General features: G+C 39.7%; 1 protein-coding gene across 1 annotated transcript in view; it reads left to right on the top strand.

Annotated features, from left to right (window-relative positions):
- LOC142151184 (complement C3-like) overlaps positions 1-16,364 on the top strand; it is an 84,072-nt gene that overhangs the window by 55,596 nt on the left and 12,112 nt on the right. Inside the window, exons 25-32 of the mRNA XM_075206550.1 lie at positions 702-777; positions 3,384-3,543; positions 4,315-4,416; positions 6,862-7,012; positions 8,338-8,501; positions 14,470-14,628; positions 14,778-14,837; positions 15,706-15,796. Coding sequence (XP_075062651.1) covers positions 702-777; positions 3,384-3,543; positions 4,315-4,416; positions 6,862-7,012; positions 8,338-8,501; positions 14,470-14,628; positions 14,778-14,837; positions 15,706-15,796 — 963 coding nt within the window. The remainder of the gene's footprint in view (positions 1-701; positions 778-3,383; positions 3,544-4,314; positions 4,417-6,861; positions 7,013-8,337; positions 8,502-14,469; positions 14,629-14,777; positions 14,838-15,705; positions 15,797-16,364) is intronic.

Below are 16,364 nucleotides of genomic sequence, written 5' to 3'. Positions count from 1 at the left end.
AGGTTTCAAAAACTTGGGCCTCTACTTACGATGGGGCAATTATTAGGTGCAAGCACCATTGAGATAAAAATCAAAGTGCAAACTGTTGACATGAAATTGAGCATGTAATGTCCCCTTTCAGCCATCATATAACATATAAATGAGCATCAAGTACAATGTATTGTAGAAGGATAAAAGTTTAAATGAATAATGAGCGAGTTCAATTGTGATAGGTGACATTTTTATATGAAAATTTCTTTTTATGACCATAAAATACCAAAACTGTAACAGAACCATCTCCATAAGCAGATTATTAGAAAAGACTTAGGGGAAAGGAACTAGAGATAGTTAGATAGTATGTTCTCCCTGTGTTTGTGTGGGTTTCTTCCAGGTTCTTCCCATACTCCAAAAACATACTAGTAGGTTAATTGGCTACTACTAAATTGATCTAACTCTCTCTCGGTCTGTGTCTGTGTGTGTGTATATTAAGGAATTTAGACTGTAAGCTCCAATGGGGCAGGGACTGATGTGAGCGATATCTCTGTACAGCGCTGTGGAATTTGTGGATCTGCATAAATAGCCGCTAATGAGGATGATAGATATAATTGTGCGTAATAGATGGGCTGCACTTATTTCACTCCATTTCTTTCCAGTTTGCAAATAGCCACCAGTGTTTCTATTTGTTTTAGAATATGTATATTTTCTTTTTGCCTTTTAAACAGGTTTAGTTGCCCAAATGGCATTTCGTAAAGCAGACGCTTCATATGGTGCCTGGATCCAAACACCATCGAGCACATGGTAATATAAACCTCTACACTCTTTTAAAAAAAATTCTTACATTGTAATATTTTTCTTGCACATCAAACATAAAACTTACGCTTTGCACCGTTATCAAAACTGTTTAGCTCAGTGTTCTCAACATGTACAATCAATAGACAACGCTCCCACCATACTCCCCTACCTTTGATTTACAAATTAGCTGTTCCAGATATATAGGGCATTTAGGGAGAAACAGTGTAGGTTATTCAGCGTTCCTAACTTCAGGGTTCCCACGCTATTCCCTGAGTCTGTCTATATAGACACACTTTGTTCTCATATTAGACTTCTAGAGACTTATATATTAGAGTCAGTACGATATGATATATGATAGACCTGAGATTTACTACACCAGCTACCACTAGGGGGACTGTTTTTGGTGTCTAGGGTACACCGCTCAGGATGTTCTGTACTACAATTCAATCATCCTGATTGATAGGCCATAATATTTAGAGCCTATTATTAGACTTTGGTATGAAACTTACCTAGTGCGGATATCTTTTCTCTTCTATAAACTACCATCATGCTTTTCATCAGCATTGGCATTCTGTGTGCATAAAAACATCTGAGCTATATGAATCATTAAAATAATTTGGCACTTAGATGAAGTACACCGTATGTATTATGTTATGTATACTAACTGTCAACTATGAGAATAATCGGTCATGACAACATAATTGTCATTTAATGAGATAAGTGAACATATTCAGCACAGATAGACAATATCTAGATACGTTTTTTTTTATCACATCCCTATAAACTGTGTAGGATAATGCATATGTCTGATACTACCTGCAAAACTTGTAGACAATTTCAAATATATTAAAATAAAAAATAGAAAGACAAAAAGTGCTCAGTGTATATCCTACAGATTCACGTGAATCACCGTGATTAAATAATCATAAATCACATACAGTCTGCTGCTTCGCTACAACATCAAATATCAGGTGTAAAACCTAAATATGCAAAAAGAAAGAGAGGCGCCAAACATAGTGCGATAACATCAAGTGAGAGTCATGACCAAAAACATTCAAATTGGCCTCATAAGAGAAGTATGTCATATAATGGCTTTACTGAGGACTATTCCCCCGGGATTTCAGTCCCCTTCTTGTGTAGATCACACCTTCTATTCAGTAAATTTCATACTAAGACTCCAAAGAAACATAGCAAAAAATAGTGCATTGCGCTCCTGACAAGTAGGACACATTCATAGGATAAAAATCCATTTTAATCAAGGCTATATCCATAAAAGACAATAAAATGCCCGTACATTGGGTAAATATAAAACAGGCTTATCTGTTTAGGTAGCGCTTGCAACGTTCCTTATAGAAGCCTTTCTTGCTGTAGATAACTGGAACCTCCTTCTCATCAGCGATTACCGATAACAGATGCTCAATATTCCCTTAACGCGTTTCGTCTGTAGCAGACATTATCAAAAGGGTAGAAGTTACCAAGCGGGCGATCCTTTCCTTTATAGTCCCCATCTTTAGTTGACTAAAGGGCATTACCACCATAACGGAAATTTCAAGTAAAGAAGCGGGCGAGTGCTCCGCTGTTGCACTTCCGCCCATACATGTCCGCTTCACTTCCGTTATAGATAGCAACGTCACTTCCCGGAGCAAGTGTTAACAAATACCTAATAGTAAATCATTTCAATAAATATACATCATCTAGCATAGCCGCACTACAATTCTATATAACAAGATACATTCAAAATAACCATACGTGTTGTATATTCATATATGGGCACGGGGTATTTGCATACTTCCGCCCATACTCAGGAGTTCAATTGAGGTAAAAAAAGGCAGTAAATCCCAGTATTAACCATTTAACAAACATTGGTCTAAAACCTCCCCAAATCTAAAAAAAATAATATGCCCACCTAAGGGCTTATCAATTCTATTCAAGGGAATATTGAGGATCTATTATCGGTAATCCCTGATGAGAAGGAGGTTTCCGGTTATCTACAGCCTGAAAGGCTTCTATAAGGACCATTGCAAGCGCTACCTAAACAGATAAGCCTGTTTTATATTTACCCGATGTACGGGCATTTTATATAGCCTTGATTAAAATGGATTTTTATCCTATGAATGTGTCACTACTTGTCATGAACGCACTGCACTATTTTTTGCTATCTTTCTTTTGAGCCTTAGTATGAAATCTACTGAATAGAAGGTGTGATCTACACAAGAAGGGGACTGAAATCCCGGGGGAATATTCCTCAGTAAAACCCTTATATGACATACTTCTGGTATGAGGCCAATTTGAATGTTTTTGGTCATGACTCTCACTTGATGTTATCACACTATATTTGGCGCTTCTCTTTCTTTTTGCATAATTGCAAATATATGTTCATGGGTAGTTTTAAACACACTACAATGCTCAGATAGTAGAACATGTTGGCACTCTCTGTCATTAATGCTCTTATGTGACTACTACTTTTTTCATTATATGTCCCTCCATTGTGATTCCTCCACTGCTCAATGTAATTCCTCCTTATTCTAGTTCTACCTTTGTGTACTATGACTCAACTTCTGCTCAATGTCATTATAATTCTTCCTTGTCTTACTGTGGCTTCTTCTCCTTAGGCTCACTGCTTACATTGTGAAAGTATTTGCCTTGGCTTCAAATGTAATCAACATTGAAAAAAATGTACTGTGTGACTCTGTGAAGTGGCTGATACTGGAGAAGCAAAAGCCAGATGGCTTATTCCAGGAGAATGCCCCCGTCTATCACCAGGAGATGGTGGTATGTACTAACACATTATGGATGAGACTTTTGGAAAAAATAAAGTTGAGCGTATGAGCTTCATTTCATACATAAGTAAATTTCACACCATAGTTTATGTGCTCTTGTTTGAAAGGAGCCTTCTATTAGTACTCTGTGCTGTTGGGGGTACCCTGCTCCTCCTAGTTTCTAATTCTCAGGCTATGACTTCCCGTTGCCTCTTTTCCGACCGCTCCTTACATCATAACACTGCCCCTATTTTGTGCAGTCCTGTCCCTACTAATATAATCTGAAAAGTAGACCCTGCCTCCCGCAAAATCTTTACACTCATCTCCTGTTGCTGTGAACATTCTGATAATCTCATTGACTACAAGTAATTTGGATCATGTTTATTTCAAATCTGAAAACTCTCAGAATAAGCAGGAGGTAAAGATTAAATACAATAAGGCACTTACGTCTTAATCACCAAATGTACCTTAAAAAGAAAATTAAGCATACAAAAGGGTATGTTTGCGATTTATAAAAGCTCAGATTGCCTGATTGAAGCTTCAGTATATGTAAACATTTTTCTTTTATATTTTTGTCAGATATTTCTGTGAGCTATGTTTCTGCATGAGATAGTAATGTATACAGTGTTGAATATTACTTCAAAGTATAAATATTACCTTAAAGTATAGTGAAAAATAAATCTTGGTGTTGCTTACATTATGCACGATACACATTCATGGCAATATCATGCCTTTATCTGCTGCAAAAATACATATATGTTCTCTGTTTTTCTGTTTAACACAGGGCGGTATAGCAAAGGGTGCTATTGAGTTGGATGCTACACTCACGGCCTTTGTCCTCATTGCTATGCAGGAAAGTGAGTCATTCTGTACCGGACACGTTGCTGTAAGTGGCTGAACCATTTTTCTCCTGACCATATCTTCATCCAATACCTTTGCCCCTTTAGAGACACTTCTTGTTTACTCTATTCGGCTTTAACCTTCTGAAGCTGCACTAGCTGTAGGCAGGGCCGGATTAACCATAGGGCTAACTGGGCTACAACCCAGGGGCCTATGGCATCCAGGGGGCCCTTAAAAGTGCTCAGCAGCAGTATTGATCGGTCGGGGGCGGGGGCGCCCTCAGCCCGATCAGTGCTGCTGAGCACTTTCCCTGCGGTACTTCCCCTGCGCGCTGTATTCTCCTTACTGAGGAGATCTCGTGAGTCTCACTCTCACGAGATCTCAGTAAAGAGTGTACAGTGCGCCGGAGAAGGAGGTAAGAGCCGGCGGGGGGGCCAGCTCGGATCACCGGGGGGGGCCCTCACGTGGGAATGGAGGCCCCCTTAGCCCAGGGGCCTGCATTCCCTTAATCCGGCCCTGGCTGTAGGTGGTGGGAATCCCAGTTCATCAGGTATCCTAGGTGTAACAACTGGGACATTATATTACAGTACACATTAGCCAAGTTGCCTTATGCCTCTAAGGCAGTGTTTTCCAAACCCAGGGCCTGATTCATTAAGGATCTTAACTGGAGAAACTTCTTATTTCAGTCTCCTGGACAAAACCATGTTACAATGCAAGGGGTGCAAATTAGTATTCTGTTTTGCACATAAGTTAAATACTGACTGTTTTCTCATGTAGCACACAAATATCAACTTTAAATTTCAGTGTACAAATAAGATATCAAGTATTTGTGTGTTACATGAGAAAACAGTCAGTATTTAACTTATGTGCAAAACAGAATACTAATTTGCACCCCTTGCATTGTAACATGGTTTTGTCCAGGAGACTGAAATATGAAGTTTCTCAAGTTAAGATTCTTAATGAATCAGGCCCCCAGTCCTCAAGTACCCGTAACAGTGCAGGTTTTCCAGGTCACAAGTGAAATAATTATACCACCTGCAGGGGCGAACCTGCAGGGGCTGCACTGTCCTATACAGCAGCCGCGGCGCTGTCTAAGAAGCGTCCGCGGCGGTGCTGTATACACTACAGCACCGCCGCGGACGCTTCTTTGACAGCGCCGCGGCTGCTGTGTAGGACAGTGCAGCTATAGCGGCCACTTAGTTAGCGCAGGGCGGGGGGTTTCTGGAGACTCAGGAACCCCCCCTGCGTGCGCCACTGACCTGTGTATCTTTCAAAATGTGTCTGTTAGTAATGAATACACCTGTGCTCCAGCAAAGAGATATGAAAAAAAAAAGCACTATTAGGGGTACTTGAGGACTGGGTTTGGGAAACACTGCTCTAAGGTAATGTCATCACATAATCTATTGAGTTAGCTAGTAATGTTATTCATATAAAATGTAATATGTTCCACAATGTATTAATTTAATATAAACTAATATTTAGCAAGAGTGGAAAAAAATTCTTTACTATATTATTGTCCATGAATGGAAACTGGCTGTAAACCAATAACAAATACAGTAACTTAATCTGCGTATATGCTGTTGTATTTAGTAGGGTATATATGCATTTGAATGTTTTGCTAAGATACCCCAATTGTAAAGCGCTACGGAATATGTTGGCGCTATATAAATAAATGATGATAATGATGATGATGATATCCATTAAAATGTCAACATTGAACAATAATTAGGCTTAGCCCTTTTTGTACCATTTGGGCACCAAATATTTTCTAGTCAAAGCTACACACGTAAAAGTAGTGTGGGGGGGATTGTGGTGCTATTTATAATTTTACTCATTTTACACATCCCTCTACACCAAATTTTTGAAATATACTTTTCAATTGGCACTGGTGGGTAACCAAGATTTTAACAGTGAATCTCCTTGCTTGAAGTAAATATAGATATCCCATTCTCTACAAGCTATAAACCCATTTTCATATGAGTAGGTGTTTATAGTTCTCTATATCTCTGCCTTGCTTTTAATATGGGGTTTACATTCTGGCTGCCCAGTCTATCTGTGGTCTTTAACCTTTGTTTAATCCAGAGTATATAGCATGGACAATCATCTAGTATATACACACACACCCTGATTTATAGAATGGTCACGTAGGTTCAGACTTAGAGAGATAAAATTACAGGGACTGTCAGCAAAAAAAATTATATTTTAAATGATATAGACTGTATATCATGTAAACTTCGTTCCATTAAATTCATTATCTAGAAGAGAATGCAGATACAATAGACATAAATTGCACTTTATGTGACTCTGTTAACTTGGCTGCAAACTTTGTATATCAACATAAAAGGTCTATGTAGCTGATAAGCCATACTGACCAGTTGACAAGTGCTACAATAAATCCTGCTCTGTCTATGAGCTTAACATTTGCCACAACTTACAAATGTGTCTATTCTAATTATATTCATTTCAATGTGAACTCTATTCTTCGTCCCAGAATCTACGTGTAAGCATTGACAAAGCAGCAACATTCTTAAGTGAGCAATATCCAATTCTGAATAAACCATATTCCATTGCAATCACTTCATATGCACTGGCCAGAGCCGGAAAGCTGCAGGACACAAGGAGACTGATGTCAGCATCTACAGGTATAGTACTGACACCTGTAGAGTATCATACATAGGACATATTACATGGACTCTTATCATATCTTTTCCTTCCTCTACTGCTGTAGTTTTGCTCTCTTGGGATAAGTTGCACATTGTTCCAAAAAATGTGTGTGTGTGTGTGTGTGTGTGTGTGTGTGTGTGTGAGTGTGTGTGTGTCGGATATACTAATATGTTTTAGTGATAAATTAAACAAACAGAAGAGTCCATGGGCCTGATTCATCAAGGAACTTAAATTAAGAAGTTTCTTATTTCAGTCTCCTGGACAAATCCATGTTACAATGCAAGGGGTGCAAATTAGTTTTCTGTTTTGCACATAAGTTAAATACTGTCTGTTTTTACATGTAGCACACAAATACTTGATAGCTTATTTGTACACTGAAATTTAAAGTTGATATTTGTGTAAGTTTGTGTTCATGTTAATGCAAGGCAGCTATATTTTATCAAGTCATGGCGGTCTATTCTGATTACTCAATTAACATTTACATTTCGGCTGCTGCTGCAGGAAAGAAGATTCTCATATGATTTTTAAAGGAGTAAACAACAGATATGGAGGTGTTGGTATTGAATTAAATTTTAGATGGAAAATGCAACTTTCACATTTATTAATAACTGTCAATACACTATTCTATCTTGTGTATATGATACATCATTACATTATGATATTGTGTACAAATAGGGTAGTGCATATTTAGCATTTACAACTAACCCTATATGTTATCATGAGGCCTACAGCTAATCATGATTTTTAGGAAGTTTATAAAATCAAACCAACCGATGCAATGTGTTTTGGTATGATAAAACATGATCATGGGACACACTCTTGTAATATCTGACCAAATGATCGTGAATCGTGTGATCTGCACCATAACTGCATACGTGTGTATCTAGCTTAAGTTTACACATTTTGATCCTTGACTTATGTCTGGTTCAAATGTTACTGTTTTTGAGCTTGATACATCTTGAGACATATACATGTAAGTACACTTTTTGTTGTGTGTGTCTTCTCCTGCGTACTTTTGGTGTGCAAATGCGTCCAGCTCTAAATGAACCCATAAATGTACATTGCTAATCTGGATTTCCATTGAATCAATAGAACTCATAATACTATACCAAAATCTTCCATAGGAAAAATTGACGTTATTTTTGATAAGTATTTCCTCTATAATGTACTGTTCTCACACTATTGTATTCAGTACATTTTAAAACATATAATAAGAATTTGTAATTACTTTTGGAGATATTACAGCAACAACCATGCAGTTGCTAACTCTTTATGTACATTTTGTCCTGAAATCTCTATCTAGGTAACAATCACTGGGCAGAGCCAGGATCCCATCACTTATCCCTTGAGGCTACATCGTATGCGCTCCTCACACTATTGAAGGTTAAGCAATATGAGCACGCTGGACCTTTAGTCCGATGGCTAACAGAGCAGAGATTCTATGGAGAAGTTTGGGGATCAACACAAGTATGTAACCTATACATTAACTCACATTACGTTAACTAGACATTTTAGTTTCCTCGGTGAGACAGGGCACTGGCGTCCCTTATCTAAGTGGGAATGACATTTGGCGAGTAGGTGTGGCCAACCTACTGTGTGTTTGTGGCTAGCGCATTACTAGTGCTACACCATTCTTCGTGTTCTGGCTTTGTAAGGATCTATATGTAATGAGCCTCCATAGAATCACAGTACTTTCAAAACAGCTATCACATGCTAGCTGTATAAAGAAATAATTGGTTATTGAAATAAAACACACTGAAACAAATTGAAACTTAATTGCAATGATGCCATTTTTACCACACTGTGCCCCCTTATCATCACACTGCGCCCCCTTATCACCATCACATTGTAGATATATGCAATACAGAAAGCATTCCTATGACCACCATACAATACAGAGCGCATTCTTGTGACCACAATACAGATACCATCCTTGTGAAACCATATAAGATAAAGAGTAGTTTTGTGACTGGCTCACAATACAACCCCCCTTATCATGAATTAACCCCTCTTCAAAATAGTCAACTCCAGCCTCATCATAAAACCCCTATCATCATGAAACCCTTTATAATCATTAACACTCTCATCCAACTCTACTGCCCCTTATAACTCTAACCTCATCTCCATTCACACTCCTGCCCGCTCCCTGCGCTCGGCCAACGACCGCCGCCTCTCCTCCACCCTTATCACCTCTTCCCACTCCAGAATCCAAGACTTTTCCCGTGCAGCCCCCCTTCTCTGGAACGACCTCCCTCGCTCCATCAGTCTCTCTCCTACTCTGTGCTCCTTCAAACGTGCACTCAAAACTCACCTCTTTCTCAAAGCCTACCAACCATCTACTTAACCCCCATCTCCTCCCATTGCTCGTCCTCCCTTCTCTCCTCTTGCCTCAACTGGCTCCTCTTGTGCCTGGTCTGTTTACCCTCCCTAAGGATGTAAGCTCGTGTGAGCAGGGTACCCTCTCCTCCTGTCTCCATACCTGTTCTTCCGCTCCGTCTTTACTGCATATGACTAGCTTGAGTTTCTGAAGTATTGGTACTTTTTGTTCATTGTTCTGTATGGTTTCACCCTGTATAGTCTACTGTTAGTACTGTGTGCGGCGCTGCGGATACCTTGTGGCGCCTAACAAATAAATGATAATAATAATAATAATAATCCCCACATCATAAATTGATTTCATTCATACTCATTAAACCCCCTCATTACCTCCTTCAATCTCATCAAAAGACAGTATATGTGTGCCCAGAGTTCATGTCCCTGTATATATTTTGTCTAGAGTGTCTGTTCTTGTATGTGTTCGCGCCCAGGGTGTCTGTACCTGTATATGGGTGTCCAGTGTCTGTACCAGTGTGTACTTGCCCAGTGTCTGTAGCAGTGTGTGCATGCCTAGTGTGTGTACCTGTAGTTTCTGATAAATTACTTACCATAATATGTCCAGGGACAGCACAGCATGACCTCGGTGCATAGGAGGTATCTGGATCCTGGAATGTTGGAGGCCCTATTTTGAAAAAAAAAATGGGTATATGAAATTGAGAAAACTCTATCCAGCCCCGGTGTTAAATCAATAGCACCCACGATTAATAATTAGGCTCCCTCCAATCCCAAAATTAAAATAATAATAGTATTCCTATTTAATAAATAAACCTATCTCCCTTCCTCCAAACAGCCCCAGCAATAACTTAAATAGCATATACGTTTAATAAATATAACTATTTCTCACAACCATCCCGTCATTAAATAATTCATACTCATATTTAATAAATAGCCCTCATCTTCAAACTCAGCCCCACAGTCAATTAACAGTCCCAGACCATCCCAGCATTAAACTAAAGGGCCTGTCACCTCACCTTAAAGTAATAGACCCCAGTAATGAATTAAAAAAACCTTATAAACAATAAATTAAATTGACCCACCATCACCCCACAAATAAAATAGCACCCATAAAATAATTAGCCCCCCACCTAAACTCCAGCATTAAATTAATAGCCTACCTCCCACCCAGGTACTAAGACATCCCCCTCTCTAGCCTCATATCACACATTATACTAACATCCCCTTCCCTCACACTTTATGACATCATATAACCCCCCTTCCCTCACAAATTATGGCAGCATACCACCCCACATTCCTCACACATTATGGCAACATACCACCCCCCCTCCCACTTTTTGGCAGAACATAATCCCCCTTCCCTCACACATTATATCAGCATACCACCCCCATTTCCTCACAAATTATGGCAGCATACCAACCTCCCTTCTCTCAAACATTGTGGTAGCATACCATTCACATTCCTCACATATTATGGCAGCATACCATCCCCCTTCGCTCACATATTATGGCAGCATACCACCCCCTTCCCTAACACATTATGGCAGCATACCACCCCCCTTCCCTCACACATTATGGCAGCATACCACCCCCCTTCCCTCACACATTATGGCAGCATACCACCCACCCTTTCCTCACACATTATGGCAGCATACCACCCACCCTTTCTTCACACATTATGGCAGCATACCACCCCCCTTCCCTCAGACATTATGGCAGCATACCATCCCCCTTCCTCACTCCCTCACACATTATAGCAGCATACTATCCCCCTCTCCTTCCCCTCTTTCCCCTGTCTCCACTCTCCCTCACACTTACCTTGCTACTGCAGCATTGTGTTGAAGAGTTCTCTCTGTCTCTTTCCCTGCACAAACATAGCACAGCACCTGTCACGTGGTGCACGTCCCATGTGATAACTGGCTGTACAGGGACTGGAGAAGGCCACACATGGGGATGAGGGAGTAACGGATCAATAGATACTCAGGTACATGAATAATAACTTTTAGTAGTAGTACCACACTATCTGCCCCCCACTGGCACCTAGGTCGGGGTAAGCATCCTCGCTGGTAATCTGATTGTGAGATCTGCTGCATAGGTCTGATTGTCAGCCAGGGCACAGAGGAAGGTAGCAAGCAGCCATTGCGCCCTCTCGGCTTGGGACCTTGGTGAGGGCACTACCCGCACCGGCCTTGTTACAGCTTTGCATTAGGTTAACTTTCTCTCCTTGACCAATGCCTGCTTCTTAGTGAATAGATTCACAACATAATGTGACTTTAAAAATGTTGCCAAATTGTGTAAATGTAAACAGGTCAACTGGGTGTAAGAGAGACCTGGGTAAGGTGCACATCAGCATTAAATTATCCAGTGCACAACTAAATCATTATTTATTTAAAAATAGCTCCAATTATTTAAGCTTACCCTGATTGTCTAATTGACACTTATAATATACAAGTTAACCCGTGCATGATACTCATGCATTTTAGTCAAATCAAGCTACTTAAGGTGTTAAAAAGGTTCTTGTCATGCATTTGGGCCTAGCCCAGGCCTCCTCAGGGGAAGAGCGTTACTTCCCGACGCAAGCGCCCTTTTTTAACGTGGTTTTGTCCACATGTCACCACCTCATCATTTTTCTCCATCACCTCATCCTTCATCTTCATCGCCACATCCTTCATCAAGCTACTTAAGGTGTTAAAAACTCCCCACTGTCACCCCCGGCAACCACCAACCACTCCCCACTGACACTTCTCCTTCAAGAAATATATAGGTCAGTGTATAACTCTGCCCAGCAGGTGGCGCTGCAGCTTGTTTTTTTTTGTTTTTTTTCACACACGCCACTAGGCATTTATATAGTAGATTTTAACAATGGTTTTTAGAGTTATTCTCAATAGTATGAGATGTCCGTTTGGGATAAGCAGTTCTCCATCTCTAAGCTGACTTTGTATTGGATATCTTGGGTTAACAAATTCTTTATCTGTAAGTAGTGTTGACAAAACAGGTGACCAATTATAGTTTTCTGTAACTCAGAGTTTTCCTATGATGAAAAAAGAAAATTGAGAAATAAAATAATACTTTGTTCTACAACTACTAATCTGATAATTTTTTTGTTCATTAAGGTACAACACATATTGTATTTTTCCTAATAATGCGATATCTGAGCCATTGTTTGCTGTGTTACAAAATGTGCAATTGTTCGTATATTTGTTTTTGTTGCTTCTCACTATTTTTATTTTTGTACCCTTACTCTTGTGTATGGAGTACATAGATTAGTTGGTTGATACAGATGTTAATGAATAAACAGTCTATATACAATTGCAGTGAATAGATCATTAGTGACCTTGGTCAGAGCAATTTCAGTGGAGTGAAGGGTTAGAAGCCAGATTTAAACAGGTCTGAGAAAGATAGGCAGGAGAGGAAGGTGGAGAGGGAGCTATAGACAACCCACTCAAGTTAGGGGGCAAAAGGGAGGAGGGATATGTGGCGATTGTTATAGAAAGTGGCAGGATAAAGGGAGGCTCTTCTGAGTATGGGGGAGACCAGGGCATGTTTGATTGAGGAGGAGAAGACACCAGGTGAGTGGAATAAGTTGAGGAGGTAGTTGATATGATAGCAGGCAACAGCAGAGAGGGAACTGAAGGGGTGTCAGGAGATAGGGGCAGGTGAAAGGAGGGAAGGAAGAGAGAAGGGTATGGACATTGGCCACATTGATGGGGTAAGGTGGACAAGGTGGGTAGACCAAAGGATGAGGAAGGGATTGGAAAAGGGGATATAGAGAGAGGAGCCTAAATGGAGGAGATGTCACAGTGAATAGACTGAATTTTGGAGGTAAAGTGGGTTTCAAAGTCAAATGTGGTGTGGGAGTAATGGAGAAGAGAGGGGGCAGAGAAGGGAGTTGAAGTTGGCAAAAGAAAATGGGGGTTGTAGGATTGTGAGGAAATTAGAGATTTGAAGTTGGACTGTTTAGAGAGATAGTGCAGAACTGTAAGAGGATAGAAAAATCTTTAAGTAGGGGAAGTTAGCATGGGAGCATAAGGAAGTGTGTGCATAAGCAGCTGAGTTATAAAGGAATTAGGAGATGGGTGGTGGAGTATGATAGATGTTGGAATGTGGAGGTATATGGAGTAGAAAAAGCAGAAGGATTGATCCTCAAAGTAGAAGGAAAGACACGGGAAATGATCCAGAAGATGCAAAAGGGAACAGCAGACACCTATGCCTCCACTTTGCTGACCCCCAGGTTTGGGGGTGTAGGAGAAGGAGAGGCCCTGAAGGAGAGAGCAGCAGGAGAGGTGGTGTAGGTTTGGGATTGTCAGATATTTGTGATAGCGAGAAGATTGAAGGACTTTGAGCTGAAGAGGTCATGGATGGTTGCCAGTTTATTGCGACTGTTCCGGAATTCCAGAGAGTGCAGAAGAGTGGGAGGTAGGGAACAGTTGAGATGTATATGAGGTTGGAGGGGTTGTTGTTTCTCAGGGGTGAGCTAGATTTGGGGCGAAGGGATTGATACGGGGAGTGAGAGGGATGAATAGGGAGGGAGCATGTTTTCCAAAACATTTGCTATCTAGATAAGAACCAGGGGCCTGATTCATTAAAGATCTTAACTTGAGAAACTTCTTATTTCAGTCTCCTAGACAAAACCATGTTACAATGCAAGGGGTGCAAATTAGTATTCTGTTTTGCACATAAGTTAAATACTGACTGTTTTCTCATGTAACACACAAATACTTGATAGCTTATTTTTACACTGAAACTTAAAGTTGATATTTGTGTGCTACATGAAAAAACAGTCAGTATTTAACTTATGTGCAAAACAGAATACTAATTTGCACCCCTTGCATTGTAACATGGTTTTGTCCGGGAGACTGAAAAAATAAGTTTCTCAAGTTAAGATACTTAATGAATCAGGCCCCAGAAATGAAAGGTGTCATAAATAATGCCTCACTGAGCGGTATAACACAGGCAATATCAATCAATTGCTAACAATATGTTTTTATACAAACTAAAAAAGTGCAATGAAATTTGGCTCAGACACAGGATAGGATAACAGGAGAAGAAGTTTCTTTTACGTATACTAAAAAATATTCATTGTTCTACACCTGTTTTGTTCTAGGCTACTATCATGATTTTCCAAGCACTCGCTCAGTATCAGGTAGATGTCCCCAGTGTCAAAGATTTGGATATGGATGTTTCTTTCCAGCTCCCTGGGAGATCGCAAAGTACAACTCATCGCATCAATCTTCAAAACGCCATGCTGGCACGCTCGGAACAGGTGAGAACTTATGTAGTGTGATGCTGGGAGTGATAAATGTGATGCAGAAATTGGAATGTGGAGGAATGTCTACAATGATCTTATACAGGAGAATGTGACAATGGATTCTTCTGTATTGTTTCAACTAAAGATATGTGTCTTATTTACAGACATCAATAAATGGAGACTTTCTGGTCACTGCTAAAGGGAAGGGACAAGGAACTTTGACGGTACGTTTATTACAGAGTTTATAACTAATTTATTATCTCACATTTTTTTATTAATTATATAAATTGATTATAGATAAAATCAGAAATATGTTATTCTGGCCACAAACATGGAGATACCTGCCTCAATATTGGTTAATAGAACATTGCATGTTTTCCAAAAATAACCCAATAACTTTCCAATACTCCAATTAAAATGAATTAAATAATTTTATGACATGTTAGAAAATGTGGTTGAAAGATGACAACACATAACTGCTATTGGCCTGTCTGTGTGCTCAGCTTGACTACACCATGACACGAAAAGAGATTGGTTGGATCACATCCAATTTGGGAGCTTATGGATATGGCCAATCTTGACTCTAGTCCTTTATTGTGTATAACTTAGGCTACAGGAGAAATGGTTTATGTAGGACACTAAGTGGTCCAGCTTAAATCTGATGCCACAGACACCAAGGGTAAAGAAACAATGAGCTAATTACTTATTAGATATATTGTGCCTTTTATTGAAGGGTTTTATGGCAATCACAAGCTCCATATATCCCAGATACATAAATCACAAACTATACTGCCCCCAAATGTATCAATCACAAGCTATAGTGGATCCGTATGCTGTTTTATATATTGTATTCCCATATATTCCTCATATTGTCCCCATATAGTGTCTTGATAGCACCCTGTGTCCCATATAGGCTATAAACGCAAAGACTGTCTCCATAGTGGGGAAGAAGGGTAGAGGAGTGTGGGGATGGTGTAATACTTGCTGTGTTCGCCTAGTCGAAGACGTAGACCTGTGGATGACAGAGTCATGATATAACTCATTATTGTAAACTGATTATGTAAGTTTATCACTTCATCATTATCTTCCCAGGTGTTGTCTGTGTATCACGCTATTGAGACAGAGAAGGAGAAGAAATGTAATAACTTTGATCTATCTGTGACAATTAAGGAAGAACCTTTAGGTGAGTCTGTGTGTCTTTATAATTGTGTTTTAGCATCTTGTGTCAGTGTTGTTGTACAGATAAGACATCAATTATGCCTGGAACAATTTCTTAAGCTATGTTACATTGAGATTACTCTAGTAAGTCAAAATATTTTGGTATTAATTGTGCTTCATCTACTGTACACTGTTTCCAGGTGTGCTCTGGTATACTTTGTTATAGAGAGAAGGAAATTTAAGAGAAACAGACACAGAGCATGAAGGAAATAGAGTTATCATTTCATAGGGAGGTAGGATAAAGGGGTTTGGTATAAAATGTTGACAATGAACATGTCGACATTTGAAATGTCGACATGTCCATTGTTCACATTCCAACTTGATTCCAGACAAAGGGTAGGAGAATAGAAAGGGGACATTCAGAATAAAAAGTGATAGAGATAGGAGCAGAATCGATGCAGACACAGTGCGGTAAGAGTGAACAGAGCTATAAGGGATATAAATATAGTTAGTTGGAAACTAGAGATAATCAGGCTCGGTTCCCCGAGAACCGAACACACCCGAACTTAGCAGATCAAAGTACTGAACCCAGT

This window comes from Mixophyes fleayi, chromosome 4 (assembly GCF_038048845.1).
Source record: "Mixophyes fleayi isolate aMixFle1 chromosome 4, aMixFle1.hap1, whole genome shotgun sequence".
Lineage (NCBI taxonomy): Eukaryota > Metazoa > Chordata > Amphibia > Anura > Limnodynastidae > Mixophyes > Mixophyes fleayi.
This window is presented reverse-complemented; position numbering and strand designations above follow the sequence as displayed.